Genomic DNA, 21,948 nt, shown 5'->3' on the forward strand with positions numbered 1-21,948 from the left:
TGGAGTTTTACTGTAAGGTATTAAAATCAACAAGCATGAGGAGAGCAATCACGTGTACTAAGTAGAATTTTCATAGATCAAGCGGATCAGAAGTTATAACCCTTTGAACATTGAATTTTTGAACTGCTGGTGGCGCTATAGAGTTAGTACTAGAGACTCCATTTTTGGTCACATGTCTTTTTAAGACAACCACTACAACTGTGCCAAATTTCATCATTTTCCTATGTACGGTTCATAGGGCTGCCATAGACGCCTATGGCTAAGAAGAAGAAGAAGAAGCAGAATAATAATAATAATAATACTAACAATTACAATAGGTGTCTCAGCACCTTCGGTGCTTGACCCCTAATAATAATACTAACAATTACAATAGGTGTCTCAGCACCTTCGGTGCTTGACCCCTAATAATAATACTAACAAATATAGCTGCAAGCAGCAATTGCGGGGTCAAGCACCTTCAGCGCAATGAGCACCCAAAGCACAGCAAAAACCAGACGACGCAGCAAATGCGCAAAGCACAGAAAGCGTGCAATACAGAGCTCGAACCCGAAGCAAAGCAAATGCAGAGCAGAACCACTGCAGTGCGGAGCAACAACAGAAAAGATTTCAAAAATATAACACGTGTGGAAAACCAGACAGGTCGAGAAGAACGTGTTAAAGGGAACACAAAAGGAAATCTCAATAAGTGAAAGCAAGAGCTGGGATTCGAACCCATGACCTCATGTTCCCAAAGCACAGCACTAACCGCATGCGCCACTGAGTAAACGATTAAACCACTGAGTTGGTGTGTCCAAGCTATAGAATACAGCTTTACAGCTATAAACATTGATATCCAGCAATTACCAAAAGTGTAGAAATGATAACAGAGAGCACAAATAACTGAAATACAATGTATAGTATGAAAATCACAAAACTTAAGTGAGAAAAAAAGTTAAGACAAAAAACCACTGCACATGGGATTTGAAACCATGAACTCAGGTTCTCAAAGCACAGCACTAACTGCATGCGCCACTGAGGAATCATGGGTTGAAAGGCTGTGGAAAAGAGGCTTCAAAACTGCAAACATTGACATGCCAATCACTGAAAGGGCAGAAATAACACAACAAAGCAAAAATAAACAGAAATACAAAGTGTAGGGCAATCAGATAACTTAAATGGCACTGAATTCGTGAAGAACATTTTGTACAATAATGAACAACATGGGCAAATTTTGTCAGATTCTTTTTAATATGACAAAGGGACAGCATGACAGGCACGGTCCGCTTTACAGAGGTATTTCTCAAAAATTTGACACTCAGCAGAAAAATCTGTTCAGTCACGTCTGTGCGGATTGCTCCAAATATTATACAAGCAGAACCTGGCATAAAATAAACAAAATTTGTAAAAGGAGTAGCGAAAAAATCATTTACCATATGCCTTACAATAACACATGAACAGAATGATGGAAAATGACAAACAAGGTATTGTTGCGATCGGAAAAAAACAGTAAATAAAATTTCACAAAGAAAATGTATATCAGACAAAGTATTCTGAAGATATAAGCAGTACTATAAGAACTGTTATAGTTTATAACCCCTAGGTGGCGCTGTACTCTGACTTCCCAGGTACCTTCAGGACATCATGCCGAAACTCCCTGACTATTTTTGCACGAATATGTCCAATAGTTCAAAAGATATAACAATTTATGATCAATTTCAAAATGGCAGACAGGTGGTGTGGTCAAACCCGACATAATACATATCGACAGATTCGGCATGAGCCAAGGAATCCGTAAACACCAACATCATAATTTTCTGACAAACAATTCAGTAGTTATGGGCAAAAAAAGCCATTTTTCATATCTCATGACCCATAGGTGGCGCTGTCACCAAATTTTGCATGAACCCCAAGTTCATGGTCCACATGAAGTGTACCAAATTTCATTTCAATTGATAAAAGAATGACCGAGATACAGCTTCAGAACCATTTTTGCGTCAACCTCGTTAAGTTTGCTTATTTATTACTTTTGAACAAAGATAAATATCAAAATTCTGTTCGGTCATTTCTGTGCGGCTCACTCCAAAGTTCACCTGTGCCAAATTTCATAACAATTTAACCAAATTTGAAGGAGGAGTAGCGAATAAACGGAATACTGTACATTTCAAAATGGCCGCTACTGTAATGGGTGGAGTTTTCATGTAAGGTATTAAAAACAATAAGCATGAGGAGAGCAATCACGTGTACTAAGTAGAATTTTCATGGATCAAGCGGATCAGCAGTTATAACAATTTGAACATTGAATTTTTGCACTGCTGGTGGCGCTATAGAGTTAGTACTAGAGACCCCATTTTTGGTCACGTGACTTTTTAAGACCACCACTACAACTGTGCCAAATTTCATCATTTTCCTATGTACGGTTCATAGGGCTGCCATAGACGCCTATGGCTAAGAAGAAGAAGAAACAGCAGAATAATAATAATACTGACAATTCCAATAGGTGTCTCAGCACCTTCGGTGCTTGACCCCTAATAATAAGAAAACCATCAATTGCAATAGTGGCCTACCGCCCTGCGGGCTTGGCCCCTAAAAAGTCCGTTTTTACATGTGCAGCACTTAAAGAGAATTGAAATTGTGTTACTCTCACACCCTGCCTACAGATAACTTGAAACACTATTGTAAATACTACAACATTAAACACTTACAGTAGAATTTAGGTAGAACAGCATCCACGCTCCCACACACTCCTTTGTGCCACACAAACAACATGTGGGCTACAATTTATTTTTCAATGCTTGTCTGAATCATTGACAAGGCTGTTTCCCATTAACACCTGCATTGACCACTAGTTGTCACTGTGGAGGCGGGTGTCAAATTGTTGTTTCGAGGCACATTTGATCTGCCCACCACTACCAATATAACGCCTCCAAATTAAACAACATTCAAAAATATCTTCAGTGAGTCTGTTCTCCACCTAAGAAAATGCTTTACTCTTCAGTACAATGGTAACCTTATAAAAACCACCAACATAACACAAACAAATACCAACACTTTAGAATAATAAACAGGGTTTAAAAAAGCATAAAATAGCACTTAATTTTTACATTTACTCTTACTATTCAGTTCTTTGAAAAGCATTGTGGGAACTGCCTACATTTGTAAAAAAAATAATAATGTTAAATTAAAATAATTTAAAATAATTACACTGGACAAGGAGCAAAATGTATCATTTTGAATGCTACTTGGCTGCATCATGTTTTTAAAAATGAAACCATTGTGTTAAGCCAACATGTTACAATTTCAATTCAGTTAATTTATCAATGGTATAATGTGTCTATTCCAGACCACAGCTTATTTAAATGTGAAATTGTGGCTTTCAAGGCAGCAAGAAATTTTAACCCTAAGACAAAGAAAAGCAAACTCTGCAAACTAGAAATATGAGAGAAAAGCAATTCAATATGTTCTGGCACTCATAAGTACAAATATCCTCTAACAAATGTCTCTAAAGATCACTGATGCATTAAGTCTCTTTTATATTTACCTTGCAAATGCTTTTATCCAAGAAGATTTAAAAATGAGACTCAGAGCTAAAGTATCGAGAGTGGAGCTGGGCTGTCGGAATACAGGAGGTGGGAGGAAAGGTCTTTGTGAGAACTGTATTTGGTGACTTCCAGTCCTGGTATTGTCATTTCTCGCTTGCTGTCACCTCGCCTTTGTCCTCTCAAAAATGTGGCGCATAGCATTAAATAGAAATATACTGTATCTTATACTTTCAAAACGGCTACAATTCTGTCTCTCACTGTAGTTACTGAATCTGCTAATCTGCCTATGAAACGCACTCATCTGCTTTTCTGCCATAGTTAATGGATCAATGTTATCAGCTCAGTTGACACATTGCCCTAAGGCATTAAAGGAAAGTTGCCAAAGAAACCAAGGGGTAAGGGTGGGCGTAGGGCTTCCATTCGGTTTTTGGGAAGAGGCATGTAAAATAAGAGTTTCCAATAACTGCAAAAACCCTTGACATGAAACATGAAAAACCTTGACCCTACGTAAGTCCATTTGTTTATAGAAGCTTACGTGACAGGGAAGAGGTTGTGAGTATGTAAAACCTGCACTTGATTTTGTGAAACTGTTCAAAATATTTTGTAACGGATTTATTTCACTTTCGATCTGTGTGTTTGGTTCTATTAAAACGTGTATGTCCTCCATAAGAAATCAGTTCAAATCAGCCATTTAGAATTTTAACATACTCACATGAAGAAAAAAACAAGTAGATAGTAGATATCATAGTATTTAGTATAGTATACTGTAGTAATGTTCTGCATGCAACCTTTACCCATCAGTGATCCAGAATGCACTACACAAGGATCATAATGTGGTTACAATGAGTACTACATTTTGGGATTTTTTTAAAGAAAGTATTTCATGTTTCAAGCAATGGATTTTAGTGGTTGAAGAGCCTTTACAGAAAAAGTATAATGTTTGGATAAATGGACTTGGATCGCTGCTTAACATTAGATAGTCATATACAAAAGAATTGCAATGCAGAACATGCAGTGATTAATATTTCATTGCTATAAAAGCTTTGGCTGTTGTCAAACACACAACAAATATTCAGAATGCCAAGAACTTGAAAAAACCAAGGTGGGAATTATTCATGTTGCTGCTGTTAATTCATAGATAGCCTAGAGCAGAAACTGGGAAATTGAATCAACAAATTTGGATTTTATAATTTGGTGATGTGGGATTGCGCCGATAGATTCATATGTATTTTCAAAAAGGATGCGATACTGGATATTGGTTGCTCAGATAATCCAGGCACATACAGACGGCTTCTGTGCACACCGGCATCATTGTTTGTCATTTTGTTTTGAATTTAATGACTACCTGGCACACTATTAGCATCTCTCTGGCATGTTAGACTGCCATCATGACTATCCAGCGTGAAGCCCGTGGCCAGATGCATTGGATTAAATCTGAGCCGTGTTTCACTGTCACATTAGGAGCCAAACATGCAGCCATCAGCACAGGCGCTGCGCATTAAGCAGCTATCACATTATGCAGAAAATCACCACAATGGCCTGAAAAACAATTCATGAATTATGGCTACAGAGCTCAAATGAATTCATAGGTTTCAATACAGAGAGTGGTTGTGTTTCTTTATTTCAGTTGAATTTTTCTGCATGTTCAACATCTTAGCTTCTGAACTGCATTTTTTGCTAAACTCAGGCCAGTGTAAATTAGAGTGGGACTGAAATAATTTCAGTGAATTCTGACCATATGTAAAATGGCCTTGATGGTCAATAAATGGAAAACGTGCAATTCAAAAAATGTGTTTAACAACACATACAAAGATCCTCTTAAGACAATACAGACCCTTTCCTAACATTTAGGACATCCTGCTAAATGGTAACATGAATCAAACGTTAGTATGTCAGTTCACATTGCCATTAATACTTCTTTAGTAATGATTATAGGTAATAAAGGCTCCGGTTGAACGTGTAATGAAGTCAGAGGGTGTAATCCATCAGTGTTTCATGGGTGGTATATAAGCAGCCCACCCCCATTCTTCAAATCTGAAAAATAGGCCAGTGACCTCCCTTTATTGGTCTTCTAAATGACTGACAGCTTTAAGGCATTCAAATTCTAGTCTTCACCCTCCACCATCAATGCAATACAAACCTCAAATCACCATCAAATCTCATTCCAACACCAACAATCCTTACAATTTCCTCCAAAAAATAAAGGTTGTTTGTACAAGCAGCTTATTGCGACATAAAGTTGAGTTTTAAGGTCAAGTGCCTTCTACCTTTACATTCACATTTAAGCATTTGGCAGATGCTTTTAACCAAAGCGACTTACAGTGCATCACAAAGTATACACATAAAAACACATGACGTTTTGCGCTGCTAACGGTAATGATCTATCACTGAGCTACACAGAAGCCCTGATTTACAGCAGATCACTTTTGTGTCTTTTCCTCATATAAATCGATTGTTTGACCTCATTACACTTGTAATATATGTATTTTTAGAGGAAAACATGAGATTGTTTGTGAGAGTTTTGTATGCTGTTTTATATTATATAATAAATAAATGGGTACAATATTTGCTCAAAATGCTCAAATTGTTCAATGGGTAATATAAATACAATAAATCCTGCTATTTTAAATTGAAAATCACACCCCAATACATGTCATCATTACAAAATCATACCCCAATTTATAATTTAATGAATACCGTAGTCTCACCTGCTGGTAGTAGACACACTAAATAAGTAAACGCATCTACTGTATGTGTCATATTTTGGGCAATGGACAAATGACCCTAATGGTCAAATGAGTTGGAGGATAGGTTGTTTAATTGTGGGGTGCTGGCCCTTGCAGAAGTCACTCTATGAATGAACCAGCTTGTTTCTAGCTAGTCACCAGGCTCTTCTGCATGGTTGCTTACAACCATCAGCAGTCAAAAGACTCCAGTGGCTTGGCAAAGAAATGAGTAGAAACTTTTTGAAAGCCACTTTAAAGCACTGTACCACTTTAATTCAATACAGATTTTTTTATAGCGCTTTTCTTTATTTTCACAAAAGAAAAAACAATCAGACCATTATCTTGAAAGCCACATCAAACAAGATTGTTTATATGATGAATATATTAGCAGTACTAACAGTAAAACTAGTTAGGATTGTAGTCTGAACATTATATTGATAATGCTATGAAGTAAATATTCATATCAGATATTCACAAGGTGTATATTAGTGATACTGTGTAGTGCTATAAAGAAATTATACAAATCAAAAAAGCACACAGAAGATGCTTAAATCGAGTATCATTTATTTACGTTTTCTAAGACATTTAGTGCAAGTCAGCATGTAATATGTCAGGTATCATATTAATCATATTACATATCAACAAAATTATGTTTTTGACAAATTTTGCAATAATACCATAAAATATATAAGATCTACCTTAAGCATTAATAAGTAAGATAAAATAATAAAGTGACTATAAGATTGTAGCCAAATCATTATATTAAGAGATATTTGCAAATACTGCAGGAGGTTTGTAGTGCACACATTTTTTTTTTTTTTTTTTGCTCAATATATCTTTTGTTGTCTTCAAACAACTTTTGTCAAGACACTTACTTAACTGTACCGTACCTCATAAAGATGACACTTAGATTTGATCTTTGTCTTGTAAAGTAAAAAAGAAGATCAAATATTACTTTCATTAAAAGCTGTACTGATTTGATGTTTTTGCTATCTACTTATTTTTTAGGCATTATTTGTCTGTCTATTTCATGTTATTTGTATAGTCATTTGAGGAACATTTGTCCAGTCTGTGCATACTTATATTTCACTTCCTACACAAACGGTCTGTCTGTCTCCAGTATCACACAGATTTCACACTTTCATTCTCTCTCACACACGGACGCAAGCACGCACGCACGCACGCACGCACGCACGCACACACACACACACACACACACACACACACACATGTTTGTGTAATGATCTCACTCTCTGCATATGGAAGATAAAGCTAAGAGCTCAAGACCTCACTCTTCTGTTTTGTCATAAAGAACAGAGCATCTGCTCTTTGACAACATCAAAACCAGATTTTTAAAGCAAAAGAGGTCCAGAAACTAACCAAGCTGATGGCTTTAGAAAGAGATTTTGATTCTAAACAGCATTTTACCCTCCCCACAACTGTCTAAATGTAAAATGCAAAAGGACACACAGTAAATTCCCAACTAAAAACTACAGCTATTACTTTGTGTTTACATGAGTAAATCGACTTGTTTTTGTTTACCGTTATTACATTAGGCAATGAATTATAGTGACCCTGAACCTGATACACTGTAAAGTAAATTGGTTATTTCTCAGATTTACGTCCACATTTTGCTGTAAATGTTACGGACTCTATTTACACATAGTGCAGTCACCTGTTGTGCTCTTTTGAGTTGTTGTTGTTGTATCTGTGTGTGTTTGTGCGTTTTGGCCTCAGGATAAACCACCCACACAAGAGCACTGGGATCACACAGCGCAGAAGAAGAAGAAAAGTGGAATAGAGCAGTTCAACTTCACATCAATACTCGTGCACCGTTACATAAACACACACACACAGAGTCTTTCTTTATTTAAATGATGTAACTGTGGTGTTTCTCTGTTGGAGAGCAGATGTGTTTATGAGTCCTGAAATGCTATTGTTTTCACATCCTTCTCTACAGTGCATGAACATCTCCTTCTCTTTAAGACAGACCTCCAGTGCAAAACTGCAGAACTAACTAACAACATCTCTTCAATTGTTGATGAAGGAAAGCAACCTCAATGAGGATGTCTCACTCATTCACTCACACACACGCTGTAATGAAATCCTTCATTTGTATTGAGATTCAGACAAACTACATTAGGCAACAATTATCAAGTAGACCAGCACTTTTCACAATGCACGCTCACGGGACTCACCTTGATACTCTTGTCCTGGGATGTATGCTGAGGGGTTTCCGTTTATCTGAAAGGTGAGCAGCACCTCGCCTCCTCCCTCAGCCCCTGTCGGACCCTCCAACTCGCCGTGGTGAGTGCACAGGAAGAAGAAGGGGTTGAAGCGTGGGTAGAAGCTGGCCGGAGTGCCTCCCAAATCCATGCCGCCCCCCGACACCAGAGCCATGAGGGCACACACGAGGGCACCCTTGGCAGCGGCCCACAGCATCTCTGCTCCAGCGATGAGGCGTGTGCGCTCGAGTGTATGATAGGACAGAGAGTGCAGGTGAGTGGCCTCTTACAGGTAGAAGTATAGTAAAGTGTTTTGTAGTGTAGTGTGTGTCTGTCCACCCCTCTCACTGGCAGTTCAGAGCCTTGTGTGCTGCCCCGCTCCACCACTTAAATACCTCTTACCCCTCCCTCTCTCTCCCTCTAACTCCTCCCATGTCCCTCCCAGGTCTCTCTCTCTCCTGCTCTCTTATCTGTAAAAAATCCCTCATTTCTCTTACATGTGTTTCTTCCCGCTCTGGTTTGTGTCAGTCATTCTAATATGTCTCTGAGTCTGGGATCTTGTGATCTGTCTTTTTGTCCTTTTGGTGTTTCCCATTTAAACAGCCTCTACACTCCTTCAAGCTCTCTTTGTCTCCCTCCAAACCCCCCCCCCCAATCAAACTGATTCCCTGCTTTTCCACCCAAAGATCACACCTCCCTCCCTCCTCCTCCATCTCTCTCTCCCCCATCCTCTCAGATAGGACCCTCCGCTTTTTCTCACTGTGGCTCAAGGAGCTCTTTGTGCTTAATTTCATTCTTTCGTGTCTTATGATTAATCTGCTTTTCAAGTTCTTTCTCATCCCTCTATTTGTTTGTATTTTTTTCACATTTAACATGGCATTGAAATCAGACCTTCTTGTCCTCTCCTGTCTGACAAACAGAAGCAGTTTGTAATAGCCCCCCCCCACATACACACACACACACACACACACACACACACACACTTCACACTTTCTCCATCTGTTTGCTCTTGTGTGCATCTCTTTTAAATGATCCAGCCATCTAAAATGTCAAAAAAGCCAATATTCAAGTAATTGAATATTGGTCTGAAAAAAAGGCAATTTGGAAATGACAAAATAATAACATACTTGTCACATTAATCATTAAATCATCAACTATTAACGTAGACCTGCAAGAATATATGCAATACTAAAATACCTTACAAATAAAATAAGATTGTTTTTATTAAATGTATTTATTAACTGATCACCTGACAGAAAACTGCAGCAGGTAAAATACACCCCATCAGTGTGCAATAACATGGCATGGTCATATCACTTCTGTATCATATGCACAATTTAATACACACTGTGCAATACTAAAAGTCATCACATGATCGATGACCTGAAATTAACCAAATAATACAACTTTATCTACTTTTAACATTAAGATTTTAGGTTCAAATGGATGAATAATGAGGGTAAAGTATAGTTTTAGATGCTGTAAATGAACATCATGATATTCTTTATTTTTCACTAACACCAATGAATCATGTTAATCTTCACTTCAGTAGTGTGACAAATACCTACTCTTAAAGGGTAGGTTACCCTGACTGTGGAGACTTGCATGGGTTCATGCTGGCATGTAAATGTGAAATTGTAAGAGGGTAAATGTCATATAAACTTTGATCTAAAATCTTTTCACTCAGTGGCCGCTGTTTTGTTTGTGTCAAAATCGTGATGTCACATTGTTTTAACCCAAATCAATTTTCTAAGCACTACAGTAATGTTTAAATTGCATAAAGATGTGTTTAACCAAAGATGAGAGATATAAATTCACGTGGAAAAGCAGGTGTGCTCTTGACCTTTAAGTAAAAAAAAAACAAGATATCTTTCAATATTAGACAATAGTTTAAATGAAGACGATCAGAGAGGTAAGTAGGCAAAATGAATGGAATCTGTGTACTTGTGGGTTTGATTATATTTATAACTCTTTTATTACTCTCCATAAGTGATAGAGTGTAAATATAATAAAATAACTAAATAGCATTCTTTTATTTTTTTTGCAGGAGAGCTTGGAAGTTTCTGTATAAATAGCATTCTGTATTTCAGTTCAGTTTACCTGCAAGCGGAATCACAGAACCTTACTGCGACATAACACCAATGGCGGCCTCCACAGGTTAAAATTAATATTACATTAAGGGTTCAATCTGAGAGGTGGGGGTTGCGGAAATGGCATTTCCTTACTGAAAAAAGGACATAAAAACATCCCCTCTGTAAAACCACAATTTCCACATATCATCACAATAAAATTTGTGTATCATGTGAAATTCACGAAACAAGTTAAATAATTTAAAATTCTAAAGATATGATAATATCTTTATTTAGCCAGGAGACTTAAAATCTATTATACAGTAGAGTCCTGCAAGCCAAGTTAGGCAACCAAGTTTGCATATACAATAATACAAAATACAATTAAACAATGAAAAACAATCATCATAATTTTTTTTTTTAATGATGAACTTGATAATGTAATTACCAGGCAAATTCCTAAGAATGAGACAACAAAGATAAGATGGCAGATAACCCAGTATGGCTTTATATAGCAATAAGTACTAATGTTTTTTTTTTACCCAAAGACCATGCAACTCTTTTGTAAGTTGCTGGTACACATAATCAAGAACTTAAATTTGAAATTTAGTACCAACTTCAAGGCAACGTTTTAAATATAGATGCTAGCTGCAATCATTGGGGTCCAAGCATAAAAGGCTTGTGTAGAAGTAACAGTTATGATATGATGGGCCCTTTTTTAACGATCTAAGCGCATGGTCTAAAGCGCATGGTCTAAATGGGCGTGTCCGAATCCACTTTTGCTAATTTAATGATGGGAAAAATGGTTTGTGGGCCGAGTGCAAACACAGTCCCAGCTTAGGAGAAAGAAGCTTGGAACGGTAGGACACCTGATTCGCCAAATCAAAGACAAAGTCCCTGTGATTGAGTAGCCCAGCTCATTGGAAAGAAAGCTATCATCAAGTGCCACATTCAAGGTTTCACAGTAACGGCTCTACTGGACACAGGAGCACATGTTAGTATAATCGATTGCAACTGGAAGAGTAAATACTTACCAGATCAAACTCTGCGACCACTGTCAGAGATAATCGATGGGAGTGACTTCAATGTCTCAGCTGTTGATGGAGAACCGTTGCCATTCGAGGGATTGGTAGAGTTGACAGTGAACCTCCCCGGGAATGATGACCCAAGTCTGGCGATTCAAGTGCCTTTCCTCGTGGGGAAGAAGCCATTAGAGCGGCCATTGCTGGGGTTTAATGTTGTTGAGGAGATAATAAGAGGAAAGAAGGTAACTGAGTGTGGTCTATGGACATTTGCAGAACTCCTAAGGATGGCCCTGGACATCAAAGGTGAACAAGCCAATGAGATAGTGAGCTTTATTCGGGACCCACCCTTTGTGAACCCTTGGCTATTGTCACAGTCGGCCCTAGAGATGTTGTTGTACCACCCGGTCAGGTGACTCATATTAACCCCCTGGGGTCCAAAAACGCGGCCCCGCGTTTTGACTTGTTTTCTCCTTATCATAGCAGAATCAACTTAAAATACTCCATCATTAATAATCATACACTTACGTGTTTGACATCATTTAAAACTGTGAAGGGTCTTCTTTAATTTGTTTACATTCACAATAACAACAGATCTTTGTGTTTTTGTCAAATAAAGAAAATAAACAGGGTGCGCATCCAGACATTTCTGTCTCCGCCAGCTGTCTCTCAAAACATGTTACAAAAATCAGTTGAAACTCCCCGAATACTCGTCACACAAACATGATACACATATCCAAAGAAAGCCTGAAATGTCTACTTTTAAACATCTATTTATAATCGAAAACAAATATTTCCTGTTTATATAATCTGTATTGAAGTAAAGAGAGTACAGTTTTTCCTGGCTGAGCTCATTTTCTCTAATGCGGTCAAGCCCACAGGCTGTTGACATGGTAATGAACAGAGGAGCAGTTCAAACCATAACAAACAAAGCATAAAGTTTTATCAAATTTAAAGACTTTACCGCATTTTTTGGATGATAAACTTTATACACAAACGTGAGGAATATCTTCATTATGTCTGGACATTGAGGAAGAGAAGCGTTTATCTTTAACGTTACCTAAGAAGAAGAACAATGGAAGACGCACAGGAGGAGGATATATTTCTGAAGTGAGTAACTTATTTCTCCTCATTTATATTTGCTATCAAGTAATATGCGAATGGCTTGTGCATTTCAGCCTACATAAGCGACCTCAGCAGACTGCACCCTTCAGATTGAAAAGCTTTCGCATTGTTTACAAACGAGGACGCGTGATCTCACGTAATGGCGGATATCTGTTACATGCTATACAGTGTTAGACACAGTCATTTACTTTTGTTTCCTTCATGGAAGGTGGCACACACCCAGGGGCGCCACTAGCAATTTTGGGCCCTATGAAAAAATAGGGCGTCAGGCCCCCCCATACCCATTTCGTACCAACAGACAATCCAACCTACTGTAACTATTCAAAATCTTTGTCTGTAATTTAATAATACAGGACTATTTATTTTGCTTTTGTTTTGACCACAGTTATCAGTATTTATAGATATGTAAAATGTCTGCAGCTAAGATAATTTATTGTGCAATGCAAATTTAATTGAAAAATACAGTACATTAAATCAAATATTCAGAGAAAATGCAACAATCTTACAGATTAAAGATAAATGTGACCATGCCTGTGAAAACCCAGCTGAAGTATTTCTTTGTGATTTACTGTTTCCACATAAAATCATCCTATATAATGTAAAGAACATTTGTGAAAATATAAACTTGATATCTTAAATGTTGACTGAGTAATGTCATGTCAGCGTTTGAAATCATAGTGAAATTAATGCTTGAAATTAAACTGTGATGCCTTTTATCTCACAATAAGATTTGAGGCTTTAGTCTGATTTTCAGAGACAGTCTTAGTGACATACTGTATACTTGAGCTGTTACACACACGACATTGTAACATTTAAAAATGGCGAACAACAACAATGCATCTTTTCTATGTACATTCTGCCTGAAATAAGACTGAGTTAACGATGCTTGACCAAAGCGGCGTGGTGAGCTTGAACCTGCATTTTTCACTTCATTTTTCACTTTCATTTTTTGGACCCAACATTCAATAGGAAAATTCAACTTCAGTAGCCACCATTTAACCTGAAGAGGGCAGCACTCAGACGTTTTTACACCAGTATTGAAACACTTTATATCCAAATGTCAAAAAACTTACTAAAATTTATGAACAGCACTAATAAAACCCCATTCTTACAGATCATTAACTAAAAAAAGTTGGTTTAGGGTTTAGTTATTCTTTAAGAAAACAGCTATACTGTTATTAAATGATTCTTCAGACTGTTTTTTAATCAACGGGGCTCTAAAATGAAATGAATGACAACTATAGCAGATTACGACATATATTTCCATTGATTCTTAAACCTGTTGCAAGTTGAGAAGCTTTAATATACATAATTTGACTAGTTTAGCCTTAGTTGCATTTCAGTTTTATCACAACCAACTCGATTTACCTTCCTTGGCATATTGCGTTACAAAACAAAACAGTGTGTAACCGATCGCATTTCTAGTTTATGTTAATTAGCTTTTATTACACGGCTCTCTGGAATGCTTGATTCTGATTGGTCAGTTGAGACATTTGCAGGTTCGTTCTTTTCAAATAATAACCGCTCCAAAATAATAACGCATAGCCGGACTACTTGCACGAGTAAAATCGCTCCGCGCCAATAAAGATCAATAAAGATTACTGTCTGTTTGGCGCCATCTTGTGACAAACACTCGACAACCACGACAAGACACAGAGAGCTTACTGAGACTGAACTTGACAAAATAGAGCATGACAGCTACGAAGCCAACACACAAAAAAATACAGAATGGGCATTAAAACTTCTCAAAGACTGGCTAAAAGAGAAAAAATGGAGACAAGTATGAAGCAGAGGATCTTAATAAGGTATTACGATCATTTTATGCATCTGTGCAAAGTTTCGCGGAAGGATAAAAATGTTAATTTAAAACAAATATGCCAATAAAATGTTTCAAATTCATATTCATGTCCAGTTTTTTTTCTTATGTGGCAAGTAGCCGTGTAATAAGCGGGATAATGTAGAGGCAGCCGGTAGTTATTGGGAAATAAGCCCCTTCAGTGTGATACAAGACCCTCCGCTTCGCGTCGGGTCCTGATCACACTGTCGGGGCTTATTTCCCAATAACTACTGGCTGCCTCTACATTATCCCTTACATACGGGCTACGTTAATTTAAACAGCTTATAAGGGCTGACTTCGCGTTAGAATCATAACACAAAACAGGGAACGTAAATTGTGTTTTTTTTAAACTGAGGTGAACAGAGCGAAGACTTTACAGTGGAAAGAAAACTGCATTGTATTGCTCCAGCGTCACATTGTGTAAACTGCATTTATAGTAAGGAAGTGCACATATGCAGATATCATAGGAAATAGCAGTAAATTCACACACCTTGTTCTCTTCTGAAGTTCACGCGCACTGTGAGACCGTGGATTGAAGACGGCGCTAAAACACAGAGTAAAGACTAAGAGGAGCTAAGAGGGCTCAGCTTAAGGGGGTTGCGTGTGCGGCAAAGTCCTTGGCTGGGGCCCTCAAAAGTTCATGGGCCCTTAGAATCGTCCTAACTTCCCCCCCCCCTTACGGCGCCCCTGCACACACCTAAAACGCATACACCTTTTAAGTGTGTGCTGTAATATGATTCCATATATTTTTAGATGCAATGCAATTCCATACAATGCGCTTTACACGCAACACTGTTTTTTATGAGCGCCACGTTGTTTACGCGGAGACGCGAGCTCGCGCACGTGGTCGCCATATGCGATGTGTTTTTAAAGTTCATATGCGCTTACAGAAACGCGTTAAAAGCAGAAACTAGATGATCAGGCACCCTTCTGAAACAGCTTTTTATAAAACTAATCACTGCAGATGTTTATCTGAGATGTTCTGAATTTAGTTTATGTACATGATAGTTTATCTGAATGTAGTGCTATCATTGATATTTACCCATCAGTTATGTATGAAAGGGTATTTCTGTGGACAATTTATGCTGAAAATGTCCTACTGACCTACATTTCTATTTTTATTATATTGTTAACTTCTTAATAAACCTCAAACAAACATGTATACAGGGTACGTGTGCACCAAGGTGTGTTGGAGAGACTCATTGGAGCTTTAACAAACCCCCCAGTACTCGCTTACCCGAACTTTGAACTTCCATTTGTGCTTCATACAGACGCGCCCGAACAGGGGCTCAGGGCTGTGCTGTACCAACAGCAAGAGTGCAAACTCAGGGTCATTGGCTATGCTCTGCGATTACTTGTTTTATGCGCCACACTTTACCATTTACAACAACCCTTTGACGTATGTCCTCAGGACAGCCAAACTCAATGCTGTTGCAAATAGGTGGGTGGGAGAATTGGCAGACTTTAGATTCGACATTCGCTACAGACCAGGCAAAGTGAACGCAGTTGCCGACATGCTCTTTCAATGTCCCCTCAATATCACTAAGTTGATGACCACATGTACAGAAGTGCTGACTGAGGTGGTGGTCTGGGCTACCTGGGGAGGAAGTTTGGCAGACCAAGAGAATAAATTTGCCTGGGTTGCGGCCCTTAACGCACGTTAAGAGAATACAGAGTGCCAGTTTGAAAACAATTTCATGACACTTGACCGCTCTGAGTTGAGAGCCGCACAAAGAGAAGATCCTGTGGTTAGTAAGGTGATAGAATTAAAGGAGACTGGTGAAGAATTAACTCCTGAAATGACAAAAACTGCTAAAGGGGCCTCAAGAGACTGTTATATGAGTGGAGAAAACGTCTCGGTTACGGATGTAACCCTCGTTCCCTGAAGGAAGGGAACGGAGACATCACGTCGTGACCGACGAATTGGGAACTCGCTTAGAGAGTTGTACTTCGAGTAACTACTAAAATGCCAATGAACTTGCCATTGAGGTATTTGCATAATGCGGGCGCTGCCCCGCCAGGTGCGTTTATAAGTCACAGGTGCAAAAAAGGAAATTAGCTTCTTTTCGCTGAGAAAGCCAGGAACCAGTGTCTGGCCGTAAACAGCAGGAAGCAGCACCTGTGGCGATGGAACGGGACGTGACGTCTCCGTTCCCTCCCTTCCGGGAACGAGGGTTACATCCGTAACCGAGACGTTCCCTTTCAGTTGGTCACTACGACGTCACGTCGTGACCGACGAATTGGGAATCCCTACCAAAACGCCACTGGAGCTGACCTCTTCCAGTGTCTGCATAAAGCCCGCCGAGCCAAACACATAGGTTCGCGAGGATGCAGCTAGTGAGAGGCTGACAGCGGATGCTCCGCAACATCAGGCTGCCAGGGCAGCGGAGGAGAGTCAATCAAACCATTACACATTTTGACTGGATGGGCGTCCATACTGACAGTTATTGTGTAGCGTCAGTCGGAGGCTGCAAGCCGACATGCGAGCCGGTGCTCAGTAATCCCCCAGGTGAGGTGAAAAGACGTGAGGAAACCGTCTCGACACGGTAAAACCTAATGAATGTGTTAGGTGTCACCCAACCAGCAGCTCTGCAGATGTCTGTTAGCGAGGAACCACGAGCAAGAGTCCAAGATGAAGCAACACTTCTAGTAGAGTGAGCTCTCAAATTAAGTGAGCATGGGGTGCCCTCCAGATTATAAGCAAGGGTGATTGTGTCTACAATCCAATGAGACATCCTCTGCTTAGTGACAGCTTTCCCTCTCTGCTGACCACCGTAACAGACAAAGAGCTGGTCTGAGGTCCTGAGGCTTTGTGTACGATCCACGTAGAGGCGCAGCGCACGTACAGGACATAATAAAGCCATAGTTGGGTCTGCCTCCTCCGGGGGCAGCGCTTGCAAGCTCACCACCTGATCTCTGAAAGGAGTGGTGGGAACTTTGGGCATGTAGCTTGGTCTGGATCTGAGAGTTACGCTCGAGATAGCAGGACCAAACTGAAGGCACGATTCGTCGATGGAGTATGCATGGAGGACACCTACCCTCTTAACAGAGGCCGATGCGATTTCATTAACAAAAACCTCAGACTCACAGACTGCAGAGGCTCGAACGGGGGTCCCTGCAGGGCTTTCAGCACCATGGAAAGGTCCCATGGAGGGATATAGGGAGGGCGCGAAGGATGCAGCCTTCGTGTGCCTCTTAAAAATCTAATAACTAGTTCGTGCTGGCCAACCAATCTGCCATTTATTAAAGAGTGATGTGCAGATACCGCGCCAATGTCACATTTAATGGTGGAGGGTGACAACCTACCATCTAACCGATGTTGAAGGTACAAAGCACGACATTAATGGGGCATTCTCGGGGGTCTTCGCGTTACGAAGAGCACCAATCGCCGAACAGGTTCCATTTAAGCGCGTACACATGTCTAGTAGACAGCGCTCACGCTGCAGCGATGGTGTTAGATACCGCTTGCGATAAATCACCTAACCTTCCCACAGGTCGGGGCGCGGGTGCAAAACGTGCCCCCTCCTTGAGAAAGAAGGTCCTTCCTCAGGGGTGCGCAGACCGCCTTGACGGTTGATATATGCAACAGTCGCAATGTTGTCGGGGCAAACTAATACATCCTTTCCTCGCGGCTTCCATAGCAAAGCGTACGAGTCCCAGATATACAGCCCACAGCAGTTGGGGTGCTATCCACACCCCTGAGACTGCAAGCCCGTCGTACATGGCTCCTCACCTCGCGCTGGGGGCATCTGTGTGTGTTACAGCATGCCAGGAGACCTGTCTGTCTGACCACGGGGTGCAATTGAGACGACACGCAGGTGCAATGGTTACACGGTGCATGCCGGTGCGCCACTCTCTCCTCGGGACTCGATCGTGAAGCCGGCGCATCATGCACCTCGGGGAAGGAAGGTACTGGAGGTGAGTGTTAAGACGCACGAGCAGCTCCGAGTACCAACCGTAAAGGGCAGGACAGTTCGGGTGGGGGGAGATTGAGTCTACTCCACGCTACTGCCACCACGGCCCGAGGGAGCATGGCCGTCATCTCAGGGTCGAACTCGGGGTGCGCTACCCGGCCCGAAGGGGGAAGCGGATCCAAGTCAGCCTCAGAACAGACGACCAACCTACAATGCAGCGACAGGTATGGGGGGACCAACAGAGAACACAGGCCAACCGTTCTCCATTGGAACCGCTGCTGCGGATCAGCACTGAGAGCCAGAGGACGTACCTGCTGACCGATTCAGTACTGTGATGCAGAGAAAATTTTTCCAAAAATGTTCCCATGGCACCTTTAACCGAGGTCCACAACCGAAGGGGCGGGGCATTCCAGGAGGAACGTAACCAGTCTCCGCATATCCGCGAGTGCATGCTCTCGCAGTGAGAACATGAACCCTCCACAAACGCCACCTCAGGTTGCTGAATGTCCAACACCAGAGACAGAGATATGTGACCATCTTTCAACCCATACATTTGCCGCATCCGGAACTGCACGGACGAAATGACGTCTTTAAAAAGATGCACTCCGCCTTGACACGAGAGAATGGCTGTCTTTAAAAAGACACAAATTCCACCCATGCTGCTCTTTTACAGGAAAAACACTCTTAGCTGTGCTGAGTTGATGAAAGCGCACAAGGAGAGGCAACGCACACACTCAGACTCAAGTTCAAACTGAGAAAAAAGAAGTGAAGATCTGCGAGCTTCCACTGCAAAGTGCTGGATCGGAATCCTCAATCAACTACGAGCCAGCAGTGTCTTCCCGAGCAGGTAAGAGAGCTTCTCAATAGCAGTAGATCTGCTGGCTTTCGAAGCGAAAATAGCTAATTTCCCTATTTGCACCTGGGGCTTATATACGCACCTGGCGGGGCGGCGCCGGCATTATGCAAATACCTCAATGCCAAGTTCATTGGTGTTTAGTAGTTACTTGAAGTAGACTGGTCTCTCTAACCCTTACGAAAAAGAAGTACACTTCAAGTTAATTTTATTAAGTATACTTAAGTAATGTTGGAGTATAGTTTTAAGTATACTTTATGTAGTAAGTGTACTAACATTTATGTTCTAGTAGTATACTTGTAAGTGTACTGCTTGAATACCGCTTGGGACTAAATTGGCCCACTTTTAGTATATAAAAGTATACTTCTAAGTGTACTATAAGTGTAAGAGTAGTCAACTGTAAGTGTACAACTAGTGCACAATTAGTTCTTCATTTGTAATGCAAGTGAACTCATGAGTATACTAGTAGTTTTCTAGACTTATACTTCAAGTGTACATGCAAATATTCTGTTAGTGTACTCTTAGTAAACTAGAAGTTACTTATTGTGTGCTGCAGGTATACTTCCAAGTGTTCTTTTAATATACTTTTAGTTAACTAGTAGTTTACTAGTCATATACTGAAAGTGTAAATGCAAGTGTTCTGTTAGTGTACTCTTAGTTAACTAGTAGGTTACTTATTATGTGCTGCAGGTATACTTCCAAGTGTTCTTTTAATATACTTTTAGTTAACTAGTAGTTTATTAGTCATATACTTCAAGTGTACATGCAGAAGTGTTCTGTTAGTGTACTCTTAGTAAACTAGTATGTAACTTATTGTATACTGCTTGTGTAACAAAGCACTTTGACACAGGATCCATCTGCAGGTTTTTATTAAACACACTCATATTCCAACAGGCAAGGTCAAACAACAGCAAACACAGCAATGAAAGGCAGGCAAATCTCGTAGTCGTGAAACAGGCAAAAGGGTCAGGGCAGGCAACATACTCATAAACCGGGTAAAACAAATAAAGATCAATAAATACAGATGGATATGCAGGCAGGCAAACGGCTCAGCAATGACAGCCGGTACAAATCAAGACTTTGGACTGACTGAATGTTTCCAGAGAGTTTATATAGGCTGTCCAATGAGTTTCAGGTGCAGATTAATCAGTCCAGGCATGCGGGATTATGGGAAATGGAGTCCAGAACGAAAGTTTATATTCAGGGGGTTCAGCCATATATATAGATATATATACAACCTCAAATCAGAAAAAAGTTGGGACACTGTAGAAATTGTGAGTAAAAAAGGAATGGAATAATTTACAAATCTCATAAACTTATATTTTATTCGCAATAGAATATAGATAACATATCAAATGTTGAAAGTGAGACATTTTGAAATGTCATGCCAAATATTGGCTCAATTTGGATTTTATGAGAGCTACACATTCCAAAAAAAGTTGGGACAGGTAGCAATAAGAGTATAAAAGTTAAATGTACATAAGGAACAACTAAAGGACCAATTTGCAACTTAATTGGCAACATGATTGGGTATAAAAAGTGTGGCAGTGCCTCTCAGAAGTCAAGATGGGCAGAGATAGTCTATATTCTATTGTGAATAAAATATAAATTTATGAGATTTGCAAATTATTCCATTCCTTTTTTTACTCACAATTTCTACAGTGTCCACTGTAGTGTCCCATTATATATATATTTTTTTTCTTTTTTTATTGTTTGATTATCTCACTGATAGCATACGAAAGATTTAGCTTCAAATTGAAAGTACAATTAAGGTATATGTCAGGTATAAAAATTAATACACAGGAACAATTTATTGTACTTTAAGTGCAATATATATATATATATATATATATATATATATATATATATATATATATATATATATATATATATTTATAGTATGATGTTAAGTTCACTTAAAGTAAAGTTGAGTAGTAAACTACTAGTTAACTAAAAGTATAGTAAAAGAATACTTGCAAGTATACCTGCAGCACACAATTAGTAACTTACTAGTTTTCTAAGAGTACACTAACAGAACACTTGCATGTACACTTTCAGTATGAGTACACTAGTTAACTAAAAGTATAGTAAAAGAATACTTGCAAGTATACCTGCAGCACACAATTAGTAACTTACTAGTTTACTAAGAGTACACTAACAGAACACTTGCATGTACACTTTCAGTATGAGTACACTAGTTAACTAAAAGTATAGTAAAAGAATACTTGCAAGTATACCTGCAGCACAAAATTAGTAACTTACTAGTTTACTAAGAGTACACTAACAGAACACTTGCATGTACACTTTCAGTATGAGTACACTAGTTAACTAAAAGTATAGTAAAAGAATACTTGCAAGTATACCTGCAGCACCAAATTAATAACCTACTAGTTTACTAACACTAAAGATTCTCCATGAAGATAATACACATTTGTACTGTACACTACATATACTTTCAAAATTTACTTAAAATATACTGTTTCTAAAGGATGCTAAATAATGTATTTTATAAATATGCTGTCAGTGCATTATTATAATGATAACTTTAACAGATAAAGTATACCTAAAATAAACTTTAAAATAAGTTCAAATTAGTATACTTTAAAAATTGCACAGAACTTTAACTCCAAGTATATTTTTTAAAGTATACTTTTAGAAA

At 39.3% G+C, this 21,948-nt stretch overlaps 1 protein-coding gene across 1 annotated transcript in view; it reads right to left on the bottom strand.

Moving 5' to 3' along the window:
- Positions 1-8,814, bottom strand: part of reln (reelin) — a 379,183-nt gene extending 370,369 nt beyond the window's left edge. Inside the window, exon 1 of the mRNA XM_065275748.2 lies at positions 8,443-8,814. Coding sequence (XP_065131820.1) covers positions 8,443-8,686 — 244 coding nt within the window. The 5' untranslated portion in view covers positions 8,687-8,814. The remainder of the gene's footprint in view (positions 1-8,442) is intronic.
- Between the last annotated feature and the right edge of the window lie 13,134 nt (positions 8,815-21,948).

The sequence above is a fragment of the Paramisgurnus dabryanus genome, chromosome 9 (assembly GCF_030506205.2).
Source record: "Paramisgurnus dabryanus chromosome 9, PD_genome_1.1, whole genome shotgun sequence".
Lineage (NCBI taxonomy): Eukaryota > Metazoa > Chordata > Actinopteri > Cypriniformes > Cobitidae > Paramisgurnus > Paramisgurnus dabryanus.